Source organism: Aspergillus foveolatus (genome assembly GCF_047715535.1).
Source record: "Aspergillus foveolatus strain CBS 279.81 unplaced genomic scaffold BDW70scaffold_2, whole genome shotgun sequence".
Classification (NCBI taxonomy): Eukaryota; Fungi; Ascomycota; class Eurotiomycetes; order Eurotiales; family Aspergillaceae; genus Aspergillus; species Aspergillus foveolatus.
The window spans coordinates 294,903-314,771 of record NW_027396066.1 but is presented as its reverse complement, the minus strand read 5'-3'; the positions used below and the strand labels follow the sequence as shown (position 1 = coordinate 314,771).

The following is a 19,869-nucleotide window of genomic DNA, read 5'->3' as shown; positions in this document are numbered from 1 at the left end:
AAATGAAGGACCATTGTTGGGCCAGCTACTCACCGCACGTATATTGTTCAGACAGAGACGTAAGAGAAGTGATCTTGATAGACTTTCTTGCCTTTCTATGTATAAGTTAGATCATGGGTCACTAATGTATAGCCTGGTGGGCAAAACTGCAGGATTTCCAGCATGGATATATTCTAAGCTATTAACCATCCAGTATGTTGTCGGAAATCGAGTGTAGATACCTGTCAATCCGAGAATATTATTTTATTTTTGAGGTTTTCACAGTCTCAAGACTCACTCCCGTGGTACTGAATATTAGGCAATCTTTATCGCTAGATAGCGGGCAGGTAAGTTACTTATCTCTGGGAGCTGAATAGCATATAGCCTGAATACCTTAATACCGATCTATAGTTTTTATAATATAAGCAGAACAAGAGTAATACGCCCCGAAGAACGTAGAACTCAAAATTACCAGATATTCAAATTGATCTGTTCTCCCGAATGGATCATGTTCGCTATTTGTCTTTGCTACATATGGCGACGCCATATCCGCTATAGCTATAGAGATGATTCGGTATAATCGGCTTTTTCTATAATAGACCATCGGTATACTCGGGCTGTACTAGTTTCAGATAAGTTAGTAGCGCTCGTTGATATAAGTATTAGTCCGCAGGCTACCGAATCCTTTCAATCTCTTTTCCTCAAATTCAGCTCCTGAGTCTAAGACGCCAGTGCACACAAGATATATTTGAATAGCACTGCTTGATCTGCCAGTGTTAAAACAAAATCAATGGTACTAGTTCACAATCACAACTTCATCAGAAAATGCCCCTAAAAGTGCTCATTAGCGGAGCAGGAATCGCAGGTAATGCTCTGGCTTTTTGGCTCTCCAAGCTCGGCCATGAAGTCACCGTTGTTGAGCGGTTCCCTGAGCTTAGAACCAGTGGCCTCCAGGTCGATATACGAGGTCAAGGAATCGAGGTGTTGAGGCGAATGGGTCTTGAGAGTGCTTTTCGGGCCATATCCGTTCCAGAGCAAGGGATGCAGGTGGTCGACAGTGAAGATAAACGGTGGGCTTACTTTCCTGCCAACAGATCTGGAACAGGACCACAGAGCTTCACCAGTGAATTTGAAATCATGAGGGGCGATCTCTGCCGGATCATATATGATGCAACGAAGGACCGTGCGAATTACGCCTTCGGTACATCGATCGAGAGCTTTGAAGAGAGAGGGGGGGCCCTTGAGGTCCTCTTCACGACTGGAGAGAGAGCCCGGTATGATATTCTTGTCGGCGCGGATGGCCAAGGATCACGGACGCGCAAGACCATGCTTCGTTTTGACGGCGAGGATCCTTTTCAACCGCTCAATGAATACACGGCCTACTTTACGATTCCACGGTCGATGGAGGCCGGGGAGGAGTACATCGCCACCTCGTACATCGCGCCCGGGGACAGGTTCGTTCTAACTCGCAGATATAATCCGCAGAGGATTCAGGTCTACCTAACCGGCAAAAGCGTCACTAAACGACTACGAGGAGTCCAAAAAGGCGACGTCCGTGAGGAGAAGAAGGCGTTTGCAGAGGTCTTTCGAGGGGCAGGGTGGCAGGTTGAAGAGCTTCTTGAGTCGCTCATGGAAGCAGATGACTTCTACTGCGAGACTCAGGGTCTCGTCAAGTTAAATCCTTGGTACCAAGGCCGTGTCGTGCTTCTTGGAGATGCCGCGTACTGTCCTTCAGCAAGCACAGGCATGGGCACTTCTAGCGCAATCGTGGGCGCTTATATCCTGGCCGGAGAAATAGGTGTACATTGTGCAGGAGATGGCGCGGAAGACTCTCACACGACGGCATTCCGGGCTTACGACGACAAGTTTCGGCCGTTCATGAACCAAGTGCAGAGCGGTATTGGCGATCCGAGTATCTTTGATAACATACCGTGGTCGCCTCTCACCATCTCTGTCTTGTATTGGGTCCTGTGGCTAGCATCATGTTTAAGGCTCGACCTACTTGGGGGGTTGCTTGGGGATCGACCTGTAAAGGGATGGGAACTGCCAGAATATGGGATTCTGATGGATCATGCTGAAGCTGGTGGAGAGTTGTAAAACATATTTTACTTGGTATTCTAGTATAGGATGAGGATGCAAACCTACGACTGTATCTACACCTGCACCTGATGATTAGTTGATGAACCTTTTTATAAGCGAAAATCTTCATATGAAGGGGCTACAGAATGCATATGGGTGAATATCATTTCCTTTAAAGGCATTTATCCAGACACAAGCTTGTCCTATTCAAGATAAAACTCCTACTTCCTCACTGTGAGCACTGGAGTTCCTAATATCCAAAGAAATAATACAAATACAATAAAGAGTGTTCATGCTACGGAGCCAGATTTTGGTCATTGCGATTGCCCGTTGGTCTTTCCTAAAGGACCTTGTTTCCAAAGACTAGCGCCTATAAGGCGACACCACTCCTGTCAGATATCATCTAATATGCAGAGCGGCCATGGCCGAACAAGATGAAGAGTGGGAGAATAGAGACACTACTCTCATGTCAATACATGTCGTGCTTATCTTACACATGCTTTGAAGCAGGGTCATCGTTCAGGCTCCTAGTGTCCAATCGTCTCAGCGAAACCAACCAATCTTTGGGAGACCATTTGGTAGAAACACTATCCTCCACTAGCGGCCTCCCAGACGCACCGTCAGGAAGCGTCGCAGTACCAGTAGCCTTTGTGCGGCCTAAAGTGGGCTTTTCGGATTTCCAGAAGCGGCTGAAGAACTGAAATCGATGGAGAACCCCATACAGGATCGAGATGGTAATGACAAGGGCCACGACAGCAGTAATAACCATCCACCCGACGACTGTCCGGCTTGGAATATCACCCATGCTGAAGATACTCACGGCTAGCCCTGTGGGCAAGAAGAAGACAGTGACATAGGTGAAGAGCGTGATATTCTCTGCCTCTCGCAGGGACTTTTTGGAGCGAATGGCTTCCTGGGCGCTTGTGACCCGGCCGAGCAGAAACTCGATGTGGATTTCCTTCGTGCGCACATCGCGAACATGGCCCTCGAGCTGGGCTCGCTTCTGCTTGACTGATTTTCGGTACTTCTGCTCGTCGCGGCGAGTCCAGCGCGGCCGTTCCCTGCCCTGCGAGCTCTCACGCACATCCCACTGGTCGATGACTTCCCGCAGACTGATCATGTTCCTTTTCAGGAGGAGCAGGATCCTCTCGCATTCTCGAAGGTTTTCGGGACTCCTGTCTTCAAAACTGTCATACTGATCGTCGAGAGGCGAGTACTGATTTTCTCTTGGCTCTCTCTCGACCTCTTCGAGGATCTCTTCTGTGTTTGTGCAGACTTTTGCGAGCGCGCGGCTGAGCAGGATCAACTCGAGCACTCTTCTCTGTTGCCAGTCAGAGGTGTCCTCGTAGATAGAGTCTGTGTCATCGTCAATATCGCCGTCGATATAGTGGCACGTCCAATATCGGTCAAAGAAGTCGCCGACGATGCGGAAGCCAGTGAAGGCAGTGACTAGGTAAAAGGGACGACCTGAGGGCTTGAGTTGTCCGAACATCGCCCACTTTTGTCCAGATTGGCCAGGCGGCTTCTGGTCATGATTCAGTTTATGGAAGAACTGGAAATAAACCTCGGTGACCCACAGGTTGAGCGCAACCATCGTATCGTCGTATAGATAGGGCTTTGATTTCCCGTGGCGGTCGAAGAACTGCGCAAGGCTCATTCTTTCGGACTCGGGAGATGTGACGTAGCAGATCATGGCTCGAACTGGATCGATTGACTTCAGACAGATGAACCGTTTCTTCGCCGAGAATTCGTAGCGCGGTTGCCTAAGATACTCCCACAAGGCATGGAAGCTCCAAAACTCGTACCATTTAAACTTGGCCAGCCTGCCCCGCTTGTGCTGCTTTCTACTTTTTCGAACATCCACAATATAACTGTACCGGCTGGACTTTCCCGCATCATCCTTCATTTGTCGAACAATATTACTAGGAGTGTCCTTTATATTTCCCAATAACAGCTGTGCTTCTCTGATTATCATCTCGACATCAGATTTGCCGGGCGGCTCATAGTCGAGAAAATCGGGGTACTTATACAGCCACTCCTCTGGCACTTCGACAATGTTACTAGCATCAACCAAACGGCCGTGAGGATTTTGTCGTTTGAGACTCCTTTGAACGAGGACTGCAAGGTGCTCGGAATGGGTGCCAGATTCGCTCTTTTCATGGGAGATTACGGCTTTCTCTAGCACTTTCGCTGGGATTTCAGTAGACTTCTTGCTCTGCGTTATAGTGGACCTCTGAGCAGACCCTTCAGGTCCTTCGACCGCGGAGTCGGTTGGATCAGGATTGCGAAGAGCTTCATTGCGGCGCGATTCTTCAGAGACCACAAGCAAGATATATGGTATTTCAAACCCGCAATGAAAGTAAAAGTCGCGATAGAGCTCTCGGTCGAATAGCTCGGGCTCCTTTGTGGACGGCTTCAGCTGGCCAGGATAGAGGCCGTTCTCAGAGCAGGAGTTGCAAAGCACGGCCATGGCATGGGAAGCCATCTCGTCTGGTTCGAAATCACGATCAAGCTGGTGCTCGGACTGGGCCATGAGAAGTGCCAGAGCATAGCGCAGCGAGTTGTCCCATCGAGCTTCATCGACGCCTTCCTCGTCATGGTGAATCTGTGTCTTCACGAGCTGCTCAAATAGGTCCATCTGGTCCTTCTTCAGGAACCCCCAGGATATGCCGTAGTATAAGACTGTGTCCCGCGAATGAAAGAGAAAGCGCGTTTCTCGAGCAGAACGGGTCACACTCAGCATCCGTTTCTTCAGTACGTCGTTTTCAAGTGTGAAGCGTCGGATGTTCTGCTTTCTCATGTCTTCCACCGCGAAGTCCAGTGAGTGTTTTGAGAGTGGTCTGCGCATTCTCAGACTGGTGAACAAAGGGCCCACCTCGCGCAAGAAGTCGTCAAGTGTGCGAGTGGATGAAGCCTGGTTTGCGCCGACTGTCATTCGAACTGCCTGCGAAGTTCTGGTCTCCAACTGGATCTTCCTCTTTTCCTCTTGCACTTTTTGAATCAGCTCCTGGACATCATGCAGAGCTTTCCAAATCCAGACATGATCACTTAGACGGTATATTGGGATGTCAGATATATTCTGCAGGTGTTCCCAGGTCGGCGAGAGTCGATTTTTGGTGGTACGCAGGTGATTTACCCATTCCTTGATCAACCGAGGTAGCCAACAACAAACGAATATCAGCTCCTCGCGTGCGTCAAATATCTTTAGATACTCTGTTACCTTAAGGATGTGATAGGGCACGTTCGTAGGACTGTCCGGCGGCAGGGATGTGTCTGAACTGTTGGGGATTCTGGTTCCGTCGACCCAGAGGTTGGTGGAAAAGAGGTCTTTGTTGGCAAGTCGTGATAGCCACAGAAGGTGGCCCTTGCATGTCTCGTGGATACGCCTCATGGACTTTTGGGCGCGTATCCGTTCACGGCTATGTTTGTTCTGCAGGGTGCTCTGTTTTGCATGTTGGTACATCTTGAGCATGAACATGACTGCAAAGCTGACCTCAGTCGTTTAGTAAGAATATACACAGCACCAGAACCACTCTACTTACTAGCTTCCAGATACGCACACTCGATGGTCTCCAAAGTCACCGCATGTCAGACTGATAGCGCTGGAGAAAGAGCCGGTTTCAGGGCTTAGTTCCTCCGTCATCCGAGGGCTAGGGGCGCTCTGTTGCTCGTTGATCTTCAGCAGCTCGAACCTGTTTGGGTCCGGCTCTGATATAACGTAACTGTCCCCTTCCGGTGATTCTAGGATGATCTGGGGGGCGTTATTATTCTCAACGGACACAGACACTTGGGATCGTCCCTCATCTACCCCGGTGCTCGGCCGAGCCTGTCCCTGAACCGGCGTCGAACCATGCTCCAGGCTCTTGGTCGGTATATAGACACTGCAAGTCCCCAATATATGCTCGAGGTTACGACGGAGAGACCAGCGCGTGTGCGCTTGCTCTGCATGTGGCCACTCCCAGCTGACGGATTCAACCGGCAACTCCTGAAGACATCTCTTCACCTCAGCACCAGCAATGACAAAATCCTCCCATGCAAAGGTCCCATCATGATCCTGATTCTGTATCTTGAAGACGGCCACGTATTCTATTGAGGCTCGATATTTCATGTCGTGTTTAATGGACAATACAGAAGCGTCTTTCAGCTCCTGCGAAACCCCATCTTTCCAAAGGCCGACGACAACAGACAATTGTTTGCCACGGCTAGTCGACGACAGCCGTTCCATCTTAATCAGGCTGCGGCCGTGCGGACCTCGATAGTAATCACTGGGTACGTCATCCTTGCAATCACAGGCCTCGTCCTTGGGATCACTGGACACGTGCTTGGGGGTTGTGTAATCCAGATCTCGCAAAAGGAAACACGGGTCAAACTCCAGATATAGCGTCTCTTTGATCGCGCTCTTATTCGTGATGCACATCCGCTGCAGTACCATATGTCCATGGCACACCAGATCGACCCTGACATCGAGTCCATAGCTGATGCTATATCGAATGCGTGGCCAGCGATCTCCCAGAAATGTCAATACAGGTGCCGTCGGATCTTCGGTGCCATTGTCGCCGCCAACCTGCGAAATTCGCAACCCGAACCCTTTTCGGTGGGATTGCGCCTGGCTCATCAATTCCTCGGCGCGAGCAACGATGCAGAAGGGAGGCGGCGCATCGGGATAGTCCAATACAAGCATTTTCGAGATCAAGTCTGGTCGATCGAGGTACTGGCTGGCGCGGAGAATGGACCCGAATGCGCCGCTCGTTGCCGTCACAGTTCCATTGCCGAACGAAACATACGGCGCATTCCGCTGCTGGTCGTCTGTATGATCTCGAGACACATCGTCGGTGCCGTCGCTCGACTTAGGAGGCTCAACTAGAAATTTTAGTCAGCACGAGCTTCGACCTCCTTTCCTCTGGCTATATTTACAATCCACAACACTCTGAAAACCCGGATCGAGCTCGTCTGGAAGCCCGTCAAACTGGAGTGTCGTGGCCATTGAGAATTGCGAGGCCAACACCGCGCGGCATGAGATGCGGGCCGCAAGTCCACACTGCGCCCTCGAGCTGGGCGGGGCATGACTCGTATTCAATATATGTAGCCGACTGTTGCTCAGCCTCGTCGGATCCCATTTGCCGATCCCCGCATCCTTGCTACATTTCGACTTGTGAAAGTGGCCAGGGGAAGCGCTGGCCTAAAGTCTCATAATCTGGAGACCAAATGAGCACGTTTGCTGGCTCTGTAGTCTGCAGCCTCGATGAGGGTGAACACCGAGGAGGATGCAGCCAAGCTCATTTTCAGGGTCGGATTGACACGCTTAGCGAGGCGAGGGTTCAATTCCACCGTAGTCAAGTGCCGTCAGCCGCCTGACGGACTGGGGCAGAGCCGGCCCGCGACAATTTAACGAACTGATAGTGCGATTAAGGCAACACTGGACTTGCCGCGCGAGGATCCCATAATCGATCACAAATCGTTATCGCCCAGTCGATAATTTGAAATCTGGCGAACCAGAACTCAGCATGCTCAGGGAAAGGTGACCGCTGTTAAGGTTGGAGCGCCGGACGCTATATCCCATGCTCTACATTCACATGATTGGGTGATATTACCGAGCTTGGACGCAGAAGAAGGCTAATATAAAGGCTAGACGCTTGTCGAAATAACCTGTGGTGTGACAGACTTCAAAGCATGCATTAGCGCAAGCCAGAGCAACAATCCTTCAAGTCCCTCATAGCGGCTCACATATTGCTTCCAAGAGACGTTCCTTTGCATATTGGCAAAGAGCAGGCATTGTGAGTCAGTGGTCACGCAGATAATTGGAGTTGCTGTGGGCCACAAGCTTCTAGTCCCGCGCTATGTAGAATAAAACTAGGAGCAGTTGAAAACAATCTGGGAGCACTATTTTGGGGTGTTAGGAAAGCCCGAGCACAACCCTACTTAAGCGTAAATTAGGGTACTTGAATGAGAATTGCAACCTTCCACAAGGACTGTCCTGCGGTTTACATTATTGGTTATATTTATGTAGCGCCCTCGGCATTCGTGGCTTGGAAAGATATGTTATTTCAAATTTAATGCTTATTGGACCACCGAGGCTTCTGGCGAGAGCATTTGGGCTAGAACAAAACCCTTGAACCATTGATCCTCGTAGATGTTAGCTAGCAAGAGGTCCCTTGCGCAATCGGCCTACGGGAATCGTTGCTATCTCAAAGCCGCACAGACTTGTCGCGGCACGTCTGCGCAACTGGACTGCTGAGGCTCTTTGCCCACAGAGAAACACAACTGGCGTTTGAAGGGTATGTCGGTTGTGAGCGTTTATCTGGACTCTGGGTTTGACGTGCCTATGGCATGTTGACAGAATCCCGAGCCACATTGACCTGTGAACCTTGCACCACCGATTGTCTGCATTGGACTTCCCACTCAGCCAAAGGGCTAACCCTCCTTGGAGAGCAAAAGGCCTGGACCCAACGAGAAATATTATAATAGGTGCTCCCTGTTGAGCTGGCAAGGGACAGGGTTTCTGGTCTACAGTGAAACTTCCGAGGTAGCATAGGATGTGTTCGTGATTAGTATAGCCACTGTAGGCACAGATAAGACTTCGTATGCGAGAAGGGACCAAATCCAGGTGTCACAGCGCTGCAGGCCGTGATACGGAGTCAGTATCGCTTACACCGACTTCTGCCAACTTTGATCGCCTACCAAAAGAAGTTAGGCTTCGCTTCGTAAGGACATCGCACAAATGATCTCTTCGTGTACATAATTCTCTTCTCCATGCTCAGTATTCTAAATATGAGCGCCAGAATGGTTGTTTGAATGTTCTGATTGGCTTGCCGTCATACCAGGGAGATATTCTCCGGCCCGACGCCAATACCACTCACTCTCTCACCCCGTACGAATTGTAAATACAGTTCTTTAAACCTCACATGCGCGTTCCGCAAGCATTATTTATTTGACATAGAACTGGCGTCTGATTGGGTTGGAAAGCGAATGTTTACTCCGGTTGACCACCGTGGAATGCAGCGCAGCGGGACCTGCAAGAAAGGTTTACTGTATCTGCCTACTATAACTTTCCTATTCTGGGGTCAGTCTGTCATTGTGCGCACCCAAACAGCTTTGTTAACGCCTGAAGGAAGATCCTAGGGTATTCGGGTAGCTCGTTTTCGTTGCCAGCCCTGATACATCCCCGGCTTTCCTGACGCAATGCCGAGTGTTAATTGATAATTTTCCTGTTGAGACGCCTACATCGTTGACATACCTGAAACTCTCAATGCCTGGACAAAATATGAGTCGATGTTGTCTTTTATTTAGGTAAGCGGCCTCCTTAGAGGAAGTAAGAACAAACAGCCCTTAAGCCACGATAGCTTCAGCCGACAGCTTATATTCAATGGGCTATGACAGGAGAAAACGCACTGAATGTCCTCGATCGAGTCAATTTGTTTCATATAGAATTGATATTATATAGAAGGAATCCCAGATTCCATATTTTACAAATACACCGCTATAAGAGCGAAATGTAGCGGAACAGCCAACTCTATACTGGTACTGCCATATCAGGCCCCTTTTTGACGGCTGTATTTTTCACCGGGTGGAGGAACATAGGTGGGAAGCATAGTGGCCCGTATATATCTTCTCTCTAAGTCCTGGGTTAGTGTTTACTTATTCAGTAAGAATAGAAAACAATGACTTACTAAATCTCCACCATCGAACCAATTCCTTCCTTGAGGGTCCTGGTGCTGCATGAACCGGTCAGTTTGGATTCCAAGCGCGAGTAACTCAGCGGATGCATAGTATGGTACACTCACGATACTCCCATCAGTGTACTGGTTCCGGTCTACTTCGTACCCAAGCCATCTGCGATACAGGTCCTCGGCGGCCTGGGCAGTGAACATATAACTCATGCGGTACAGAATATGATCGAACTTGTGATCCCAGTTCCAGACGCTATCGCTCCCTCCGTTTATTCTTTCCGGATCTCCTTTGTTGACAATCCGATCTAGCTCTTTCGACGCCCACTTTCCATCCACGTACACCGGGTGCGGGACATGCACGGCCTTAAGACCATGCCAGAGCGCGAACGTGGGGGCAGTCATTTCGGATACGATAGCTACATCTTCGGTGGTCTGGGCGTCATGGATCGCTTTAAGCAGGAGTTTGGAGTATCTACCCATTGTAACAGGAGAGGCGCGTCGCGGTGTTCCGGCCGGAAAGTCCCAGAGCACATCAGAAAAGAACCAGTTGGTCTCGGTTGGATCGAAGAACGGGAGGAAGGTGATTAGGTCCGCCTCTTCGCCAGTACCCCAAGCGTAATTATCATCTTCTGAGCGGGCGACTGGTGGCGTTGGACCATAGGGTGTCTGAATCCATGAGTTGGAGGGAGCTGCTGAGCCCCAGATAGTTGGCTTACCGGTCATGGACTGGTCGGTTGTTTTAATAAAGGAATCCCATGTGTCTTGAGCTCCAGGTATGTGAAAGTATGCGTTACGTTCCCAGAGATATTTTCTGGGTTGTTTCTTCGCGAAACTGCCGGCGCGCTCGAGAAAGTGGTAGAAGTGGCCGGTTAGGCGGGAGTCCATTTCCAATTGCCAGATGTAGTCGAATTGTGGGTATAGCGCAGAGAATATCTGAATCGGTTGCAGATGTTGGTGAGATGGTCTTCTAGCAATTAGCCACCATGTAACAATCGTTTTTAGAAAAAGTACTCTACCGATGTTCCTCCACGTTTGGATACCATGCCTTTAAAGTCTCCTCGCTGAAGAAAACCGTCATGTCCCAGAACTCGCGAGGAATAAACTTCTCCTTTAGGCACTGAGCGTTGCTATCGCCTTCTGCAGTGTATAGAGAAATTTCATTATCCTTGACATGAGTGAGGAGGAAGACTTCATACTCTCCGCCGGAGTGCAATGAATGCTCCATTACGAGCAATCGGACTTGTTGCTTCATATTCTCAGTCCACGTCATGTTGTGCCATGCTCGAGAACAACCGCTGCTCTTTGCTCATTATGTGGGGACATCCCATCGTCCTTGCCGCTTGGCGGGGCAGTCATCGGCCTTAAGGGTAGTATATGGTCCATTGGGTGTTCGTCCGTCGCGGTGTATCTGCGAAGATTGCGCTGAGGGCATTGCGCTTGCAGCAATCCCCACCTGACCTTGGTCCAGTCTGGAAATGCCAGTAGTTACTGGAGCGGCGTCTGTCCCGAAATCGCCGTATCCGTAGGCACTCAGGCGGGAAAACCGGGTCGTGCATGTATTTCCGTCGAGTCCGAAAGCATCATATGAGCCAAAAATAGGTACTGGGAAGTCTAAAAGGTCTGTCAGATTATTCCTGGCCACGGATGCAGGGGCTGATACCTCTCTGAATCCCAGGGTAAGCTAAGACCATGTCTTCATGGTTTCGCTGGTTGAGTGTGCGCCCTCGTGGTCCCTCGCAAGCGTGGAACATTCCCTTCCCTGAACTAGTCCACACTTCGTCATTGTAATCTGGATAGGGGTCATAAACTGCAGGTCCCGGGCGTGAGGCCCCGTCTAGCATGACAGTCGATAACCCGCCACGGAAGAAGTGTTCTTGTCTCAAAGTTCAACTATATTAGCTACCCTGAGAGTATCTGGTGCACGACATGTATCTTACGTCGCGCAGAGTGCCCGGACCTATGGGTTCGTGTGCAGGCGGTATTTGGTCATCAGATGGCTTCAACTGCCGCAAACGCCCAGTGAAATCGTCTGGCCGCAGGACATCTAGTTCGAAATGTAACCCGGAATTCGACAAGAACGATATCCGTTGCGGTCGAATGGGGAGGCTCAGGGTGAGGAACAGTAAGAGTAGGGTTGATGATAAGCATGTAAGGAAGATATAGCGACGGGAAACAACCGAAAGGCGGCTTTCGTAATAAATGCGCTGTTGAGCATGATTTTCAACTAAAAGAGAGGTGCAATATGCTTAGGGGCTCTTTAGCACATGACTTCTTGTAGTAGGGACCTCACTTGGAGAAAATAAGAAAGAAAGTCCTGCGAGAGAAGAGAAGAACATTGTGGGCTAATTCAGCAAATCTCGTTGCCTATAAGATGCCTATATTAGGTTGCATAAATGGAGAGATATTTTCTGAGAGGCGTTTCCGGCTTTGTTCCGGCTAGAGCAATGAGTATGGGACTAGGTGATTCCGGATGATAAGCCAGAAACTTGGCCAATTGATTAATTATCATCTGGTCAGAGTAGGCTTCCTTATTCGTAGAGGCGCCAGCGGGCACGCCATGTTGAAGGCGGATCTACATTGTCCAGTCACGAATGCAGGATCACCCACTGGCCGCACACAACATGGAATTGAGCATCATTGGTCAGTATGTTGCCGCCGGAGGATGGATCGAATGAGCAAAATCCAGGCGCTAACTCTGTATTAAGAGTACAGTCGCTTAAAACGAACACGTGAGCGGGCTCTGAACATATATCATATTGACCTACTTCAAGTCTAGAGTATATTTTTTTTCGGACTGCTCTGGGGCCTACTAGAACTTATAGAGATCCATTAGCACTTGGGAGACCTTTGCTGATTTGGAAAGGATGCGTGGGCCTCGGGCAGGTGCGACGCAGAGCGGGAGCAACCCTGTTGTGGCTCCACCAGTTCCCAAAACGTGGTTGGTTCCACGTAGATAGTGTCCCACCGTACCAGACTGTCGGGACCCATTCGCCAATTATGAACTCTTCTTTTTTCGGTCTCGTCTGAAATAGCCAGCGCTTAACTGCTGGCCACGAATTGCGAATCGATCTTGCTCAAGATGTCCCGAGCATTACGAACTTGGAATCGGTTCAATTGGAAGCATCTTCGGGCGACGATGAGATCCAAATGGAAGGTGTCCACAGGGCACAGTATGTTTTTCCTCCTCAGATACTCTCACACTTCTACTATCTGTGGTTTATGAAACCCTTCTTCTTCACCTCACTGCCTGGATCAGTATACAAGCGCTGCTGGCTCTGGACAATTTAGTATGCTCCTGCATTTTTTGTATATTCTTTTTCTTCCTGGTTTATCTACCACAACCTGCTGCTACCAAGCGGAAACCCGGCCACGAGCGACGTCCAGTGCACGCCTGGGAAGAATAGCGCATGTTGTGGCAACGGAGCAATATGTCTGTCGAACGGATATTGTCTCGGAATTGTTCGACCGTTTGGTCTGTCTCGTGGAAGCTGTACTGATCCCAGCTTCCAAATCGACGAGTGTGCGAAAGAATGCCGTGAGCCTCCCTCTTTGTCCCATTCTCTGGGACGCCCAGACTGCATGGTTTGATGTTAACATGTTTCAGTCGATGTTCAACGGGACGCCGGTTGCGCGATCGTACCTGACAACGTTACAGACGAAGGTGTCACCTACTGCTGTAACTCGATTGTCAACAACAGAAGCGATATTAGACCAGCATGCACTTCCGGTACTGACCCCATCACCCTCCTGAGCGCAACGATTATTTCAGGCGCTGCACTTCTCGAAGATTATATTCTGCGATCAGACACGGATTCTGCCAACACAACAGCGTCCTCAAATCAAAGTGAGATGGAAACATGCCCTGATTCCAGCTCTTCGAACACTGCCGTGATCGGTGCCGGAGTTGGTGTGCCATTAGGCGTCATTGGACTGGTCGGGATTGCGTGGGCTCTGCTGGAGAGGAGAAAACGGCTCCATATCGTGCGACATATGGCGACGGCGGCGAATGCTGCAGGACCTGTTGTGGCTTACACCTCAATCAGTGAGGAGTATCTTCAAAAGACTGCTAACCGGCAACCTCAATACTCTGAGCCCGTGGAGCTGGGAGACGGCTCTCGAGGCCTCAGCCGACTCTAACACTGGTATCTTATGTTTCCCTGTACTTCTGTCGTGTTTTGCATGTTAAAGCGTATAGTCTTATCTGTGTAGCTCACGACGATTGACTGCCAATGATTGTATTCGAAACTCAGTGGATTATTTATATAGGCCACTACTGATGCCTTTATCTGACCCTGTTTTCTAATGCAGCACCGAGCTAGCAATATCACTACCTGCGCTGTGTGGAGCAGCATTTGTGGCAGATATTATGGGCCATCAAGCATATTTGGCCGCTCCTACTTGGGACAGCCAACCCTGGTTGTATGAACTTATTTATAGATGGTGCCTTAGCAGGGGCCACCCAACCTCCTGGCAAGCCAACGCTCCAGAAATTGGGTGGTGACAATGCTGGGACTTTCTCAAGATATTGGCCACCTATCTTTGGCTACAAGCAGTGTCTAATCAAAATCGCATTAATTACATTGGAGGAAGGCTAAGTTCGGAATACAGAGGCAGTTCTCCAGTGCCGCGCTGCAGGTAGAGTCAAATCTCCAATCAGATATGCGCCTTGAGTTGGATATCTTCAAGCGCATTAGCAAAGCAAGTGCCTCTCGCACTTATTCAATTATTTCGGAGATCCCTTTCTCCGGTAAACAACGCGCAGCAGTAGAAGAACCTGGGTAGATAATTGCACTACACATGTTGCGCAGGGAGCATCTGGGTATAACCATCTTGACCCAGCTATCCGTTCGGCAGCGCTCGCCAACTGGGCTGCTCTCGCTTGATTCTGCTGGCCCTACCTGCATCAATGGCTGTGGACATTGAGTATCATAAGCACGACTCAGCGGCTGAGAGCGGCTACGAATGCACAGTGCTCGAGGCTGCGACAGAGCCAAGCTCTCTAGCAGGGATCTCTTACGCTAAAAGCCAACGTGCGAGAGCGCAGGCAACCTCAAAAAGGCCAATAAAAACAGGACACAGACTGGTTTCAGATTCAAGACACAATTATACCTCTTTATTTAGATCGTGGGTCAATGCTTCTTGTCACAAGCAATGAAAACGGCGCGCCTGAGCCAGACATTTAAGAGGGTTTTAATGGCTATCCCCTGTGACCGGGCCCCTGAGTCATCGTAATGCCAAAGTCATACGAGAATGCCGCAAGGGATAGATTGTCGCGCCGATGGCATCGCCGAATCCTTCCTATTCTTGTTAGCTGCGCAAAATGGGTCAAATTTCTTCGAGAATTAGTCTCCCTTGCTACAGTTTGCGCAAGAGTAAGTGAGAGGGTTAAACGTCGGCGGTTAGGGATCTGGATATTGGTCATATGGGGGGTGCATTCGCGTCTTATCAGGGCCAGCAATACGTGTCCCATTCCTGGCCCTGTGGGATCTGACCCACGGAAAGACAAACCATTATTGGTGGAGTCATCAGCAATGGTGAATATTATTACTGCTTGACAGCGAGTCATCCCTTCTACAGCGCGGATGAGGAACTTGATGACGGCGATAGGCACGACAGTGACGACAGTGATCACCAAAAATCGTCTTTTAAAGATGCAAGGACTGATGATAATACTATCGGAAATTTGACAATGGGCCATATATATAAAGACCAGCACACCTGTCTGGGTAACATTCCCGACGACACGTTTTTATCGAAAAGGCTTGATTGGGTATTGCTTAAGATAACGGACAATTTTACGCCTGGACCAAACGAGATATTCACCCCCAGCGGTGGCTTGATTCCTTGGAGGATTTCCACTTCATCCCCAAAGTGCCCACTGTGGGCAGCCACTGGAACACACGGAGCCGTCGAGATCCGATCTTCTCCATGTATTTCTGGCATTTGTTTAGAAAATCAGGAGATATGGATGCTTGGAGCTTGGACATGGTATCGTGTAAGCTATACCAAAGACCATTGCAGGGATTGCAAGCTGACTGAATCAGATCCGGGCGACTCAGGTACCTGGGTTGTCGATCCTGCTGACTTCTCAATTGTTGCAATTATTGTGGCCAGATGTGATGATCTTGGCGTAACCTACGCGCTGCCAGCTGCTAATGTCTTTGAGGACATTATACAAAATATAGGTTCTAAGTCAAAGTTTATGTTGGGGGACAAAAGAGCCTTTTTAACACAAGCATTGAAGCAAGGAAGGAATGAACTGGTGTGCGAACTTTTGCTATCGCCAGCCATGAATATCAACTTGCTTTATAATAATGTTTTGCGGGTGGCATCTGAAGGGGGCCATGAGAAGGCCGTCAAACTGCTACTGGAGAAGGGGGCTGATGTTAATGCTTCTAATGAAGATGCTCTGCAGACTGCTGCAGCACAGGGCAATGAAAAAACTGTCCAGCTGTTGCTGGAGCATGGAGCCGATGCAAATGCTTTTAATGGAGATATGCTGCGGTTTGCTGCAACACGTGGCCATGAAAAGGTTGTCTAGCTCTTGCTGGAGCATGGAGCCGATGCAAATACTGCTAATGGAGGTGCTCTGCGGGGTGCTGCCGCACTGGGCCATGAAAAGGTTGTCCAGCTACTGTTGGAGAATGGAGCTGATATTAATGGTTCTGATGGAGGCGCCCTGCGGTGTGCTACTGAAAACGGCCATGAGAAGATTGTTAAGCTACTTTTGCAGAAGAAAGCTCATGTTGATGCCTCAGCTGGAAAGGCTGTGCATAGTTCCCCAGATTGATTCCAAGATGCAGAAAGGTTAGCGAAATGAATAGGGGGTTGCGTTGATTGACAACTGATTTGGAAATGTCATTTGATGCTCATTCTGTACACCAGGTGTACGGGATGAGACCGCTGGCTGGCTTACACCACATGACATAAGCGGCCTAAGCTCCAATCCCTATGGATTTGACCCCTCAATATACCGTCAAAGAGATAGCTCAATCAATCGTCATATGGCGTCCGATAATTAGCAGGCTACGTTCGTGTAGTTGATACAGCTTCCATCTGCCCTTTCCCCTTTGAGCGTATCCACAACAACAACGACCGTAAGCTACAGCACTGGATGCAGCGCGCTGTATCGGGCTTGTGAGTGGCCGGATCAGCTGCAGCCGTAGGAGCTATATGGAGCGTGAGGCTAGACTTATTTACCAGCATTAGCCGTCAATAATATAAAAGATGAAGGTCTGATTCTCCCAACCTAGCTCTATGCGGCGTTTTAAATACATAAAAAATATTAAGCAGTCTAACCTAATACGGCAGTTGGAAGAAACATAGCTTGTGAACCGTGGAAATAGCAGAAATCTCTGCGTAAGCATCGAGCTTGCAATTCCGATGTCCAAAAGAGGAAAGTTCCATACATGACTAGCTGTCACATATGGTCGACAATATCTTAGATAACGTACTTCACCAACTTCACCACCGGGTGCACAGCTCATCCGATTCCCGCCGTTAGCTTTTTATCCGCGTTGATAATGATGGCTTAAGTACGGCTGAGCGGACGGGAAGCCCTGCTTTCCAAACCCTATGGTCGTATGTACTTGGAATGCTTGGAATCCTGTATGTTATGCGATGAGTGAGGCTCGTGCTCATCTTTTCTAACCTCGCAATGGACCACCACTATGCATACAAGTGGTATGCCGTTGTCCCGTGTGAAACAACAGCATCACCCTCAAGAACGCAAGCGGTACCAGCCATCCAAACAACTGACTCAAGAGTGGTTAATTTCAATAACGCCGGCAAGGCGATTGAAGTCATCCACTGTCGTTCGTCAATGCGTCATGACCTGGGATATTATGAAGTGACAGATGGCTAGATATAAAAGTCAGGCCTCAAACTCGACCATTAACATTGAAGCAGCAACCTCTCTCGCAGGCATATGCTTTCTGGAAAAGGCCATACTGTGACGAATAGCCTACGATATAATATTGCAGATTGACCGAAGGTAGGCAATTATTCCACATTAGAGCACGCCAACGTACCTCGGAGCCGCTAAAGAAACTCTGCCAAATCTCATATGATTCAGTAGTGTTCAAACAGGAAGGCTTCGTGTCATGTCTTGGACCAGTATAAACGTACAGTCACGTTATCTTGGGCAAGGATCAGGCTAGAAACCAAAAACACCAAGAGGCGGCAGTATTGTTTCAAAGAGCCTCGCAGGTACATTGCTGCCATAACAAGCCTACCATATCGACCGAAGTATAATAGCGCCCTTTGGCAGTCTCAGATCTAAGCCTGCTCAACATGCTTTCTCTCCCCAACAGCTACAGCCTTGTCGGTATTAACATCCAACCCCATCTCCCTCATAGCGTTTTTGCCTGCAAGCGCGTCGGGCCCATCAAAAATTTCCGCGACCTCCTCAAGGCCTTTCCCCTTCGTCTCAGGGAAGAACAGAAAGATGAGAGTGAAATTGACGCCGATGACCACACACCAAACGATATAGTACCGCCAGCTAATCGCGTCCATGGCAACCGGATTTGCAAAACTGTTATACAGGCCCGCAAGATTACCTGTCAGCTGGTACATCATAGCCGCTTTGGATCTCAGCGAAAAGGGGACGACTTCCATAATGTACGTTGGCGCAACGGGCGAGCACATGTGGTACGCGGCGCTGAAGACAAAGATCATGGCCAGCACGCCGCCGGCATACCCTTTATCTTCGAAATTGTGTTTCTCATTCAATGCGGAGCAGATTGTCCAGATGATGTACGCGATGCCCATGCTCCCCATGCCGAACAGGAACAAGCGGCGTCGTCCGGCGCGATCGACCATTGTCGCGAACACCGCAGCAGTGAGGAAGCCCCAAACGGAGAGACAAGCGTTGATGATGAGCTGCGTCTTTGGATCGGTAATGTCAATAGTCACTAACACTTTGGCGAGGTAGTACGATGTCAACGCATTACCCGACCACTGAAGCATGGCGGGGATATAGCAAGCCAGGAAGAGGCGATGGCGGTTGCCCCTGGTAGAGAGCCATTCTGTCCACCGGGACAGGCGCTGGACCTTCTCCATTTCGAGCGTCGCCGTGATCTCGGCCATCTCAAAACGCACGAGGCGAGAGTCAGCGTCCCCGTGGCCGTGGTACTTTGTCAGGATGGCGAGGGCCTCCTCGCGCCGGCCTTGGTAAATGAGCCAACGGGGTGATTCCGGCGCAAAGAGAGCTAGGATTGCCTGGGCAAGCGAGAAGAAGCATTGCAGTGCGCTGGGGATCCGCCAGCTCCAGTCCGACCCTTCCATCTTGAAGGTCCCGTATGTCACCCAGGCGGCGATCAGCGAACCGAGTGGCCAAGTAACCAGGTAGAAGGAGACGAGTTTCCCGCGGTGCGTTGGGTAGGCGACTTCAGTAAGTAATGGGGGAGCAGCAGTAGCCACTATTCCCAGTCCAAATCCGACAACGAACCTACTGAGGACGAACATGCCGTAGTTCACCGCTGCGGCTTGAAGGATCCCGCCGACGATGATGACGATTGATCCGCCGCAGATCGGATACCGTCGACCAAACCGCTCGCATAGCTGTGACGAGATCAAAACCGAGATCAGCGTGCCGCCTGTCGGTCCAAATGTCATGGCTCCCAGACGCGTGCCCGTGGGCTGGCCAAAGTAGCTCACCCACTGCGGGAGCGACTGCATGCCGTTGAGCATGCTGCTGTCGTAGCCGGAGGCGATCTGAGTAAGGAGGGCGCAAAGAAGCAGGGTATTGAGCTTCAGGAGAGTCCAATCGCGATACCAGGGTTTGCGGCCATCTGGGATTACGTCCCTGAGGACGAGCCCCTCGAAAGTGTCGTGATTGGAGTGGGAGAGCATTGCTAGGGTTTGTCTATTGATGCTGGCGGTTGGTAGCGGTAGGGAATGAGGGAATGAGCTCGGCCTACCTACAGAACAATCCTTTTCGCCTTTATATGTCAGACCACCACGTTAAGCCCTGGCTGTCTGGGACCCAAGGAGCTTGTATGCCGCACTGGGTATAGTTCACCCCCGCAGTATGCCATGTATTGGGCGGGGGAAGCTGGGGTCAAGACTGGGTCTCGGGGATATCGGAAGGGAGATCGACAGCCGTACTGCCTGGTCGGTATGACACGGCAACTTGGCAGATGAC

The 19,869-nt window shown here is 50.0% G+C and overlaps 6 protein-coding genes across 6 annotated transcripts; 3 read left to right on the top strand and 3 right to left on the bottom strand.

The window, feature by feature from the left end:
- Positions 1–688: 688 nt before the first annotated feature.
- On the top strand, positions 689–2,262 carry BDW70DRAFT_126687 (uncharacterized protein). The gene has a single exon (XM_073735125.1). The coding sequence runs from the start codon at positions 805–807 to the stop codon at positions 2,074–2,076; it is 1,272 nt and encodes a 423-aa protein (XP_073600594.1). The 5' UTR covers positions 689–804; the 3' UTR covers positions 2,077–2,262.
- Positions 2,263–2,548: 286 nt separating this feature from the next.
- BDW70DRAFT_167587 (uncharacterized protein) lies at positions 2,549–7,042 on the bottom strand (the record flags this gene model as incomplete). Its single annotated transcript, XM_073742268.1, has 6 exons — positions 2,549–2,585; positions 2,616–4,368; positions 4,564–5,200; positions 5,279–5,546; positions 5,601–6,918; positions 6,973–7,042. 6 exons carry the CDS (start codon positions 7,040–7,042, stop codon positions 2,549–2,551), a joined length of 4,083 nt encoding a protein of 1,360 aa, XP_073600593.1.
- Positions 7,043–9,568: 2,526 nt separating this feature from the next.
- Positions 9,569–12,061, bottom strand: BDW70DRAFT_146756 (DUF3405 domain-containing protein; the record flags this gene model as incomplete). The annotated part of the gene is made up of 9 exons (XM_073738619.1): positions 9,569–9,670; positions 9,726–9,770; positions 9,840–10,689; positions 10,742–10,980; positions 11,019–11,183; positions 11,215–11,336; positions 11,386–11,598; positions 11,629–11,949; positions 12,016–12,061. 9 exons carry the CDS (start codon positions 12,059–12,061, stop codon positions 9,569–9,571), a joined length of 2,103 nt encoding a protein of 700 aa, XP_073600592.1.
- Positions 12,062–12,804: 743 nt separating this feature from the next.
- BDW70DRAFT_155435 (uncharacterized protein) lies at positions 12,805–13,862 on the top strand (the record flags this gene model as incomplete). The annotated part of the gene is made up of 2 exons (XM_073740030.1): positions 12,805–12,895; positions 13,330–13,862. 2 exons carry the CDS (start codon positions 12,805–12,807, stop codon positions 13,860–13,862), a joined length of 624 nt encoding a protein of 207 aa, XP_073600591.1.
- A 1,676-nt stretch (positions 13,863–15,538) lies between these two features.
- Positions 15,539–16,490, top strand: BDW70DRAFT_38236 (ankyrin repeat domain-containing protein). Its single transcript, XM_073743884.1, has 2 exons — positions 15,539–15,720; positions 15,770–16,490. The coding sequence occupies exons 1-2, from the start codon at positions 15,654–15,656 to the stop codon at positions 16,264–16,266; spliced, it is 564 nt and encodes a 187-aa protein (XP_073600590.1). The 5' UTR covers positions 15,539–15,653; the 3' UTR covers positions 16,267–16,490.
- A 1,512-nt stretch (positions 16,491–18,002) lies between these two features.
- BDW70DRAFT_167585 (hexose transporter protein) lies at positions 18,003–19,801 on the bottom strand (the record flags this gene model as incomplete). The annotated part of the gene is made up of 1 exon (XM_073742267.1): positions 18,003–19,801. The coding sequence occupies exon 1, from the start codon at positions 19,575–19,577 to the stop codon at positions 18,003–18,005; it is 1,575 nt and encodes a 524-aa protein (XP_073600589.1). The 5' UTR covers positions 19,578–19,801.
- Positions 19,802–19,869: the final 68 nt, after the last annotated feature.

Excerpts from the sequence above, each read along its gene's own strand:
- BDW70DRAFT_38236 (XM_073743884.1), top strand. The coding sequence starts at position 15,654 with ATGTATTTCTGGCATTTGTTTAGAAAATCAGGAGATATGGATGCTTGG. Across the intron at positions 15,721-15,769 it reads GAGCTTGGACATGGTATCGT|ATCCGGGCGACTCAGGTACC; the intron begins GTAAGCTATACC and ends TGACTGAATCAG.
- BDW70DRAFT_126687 (XM_073735125.1), top strand. The coding sequence starts at position 805 with ATGCCCCTAAAAGTGCTCATTAGCGGAGCAGGAATCGCAGGTAATGCT.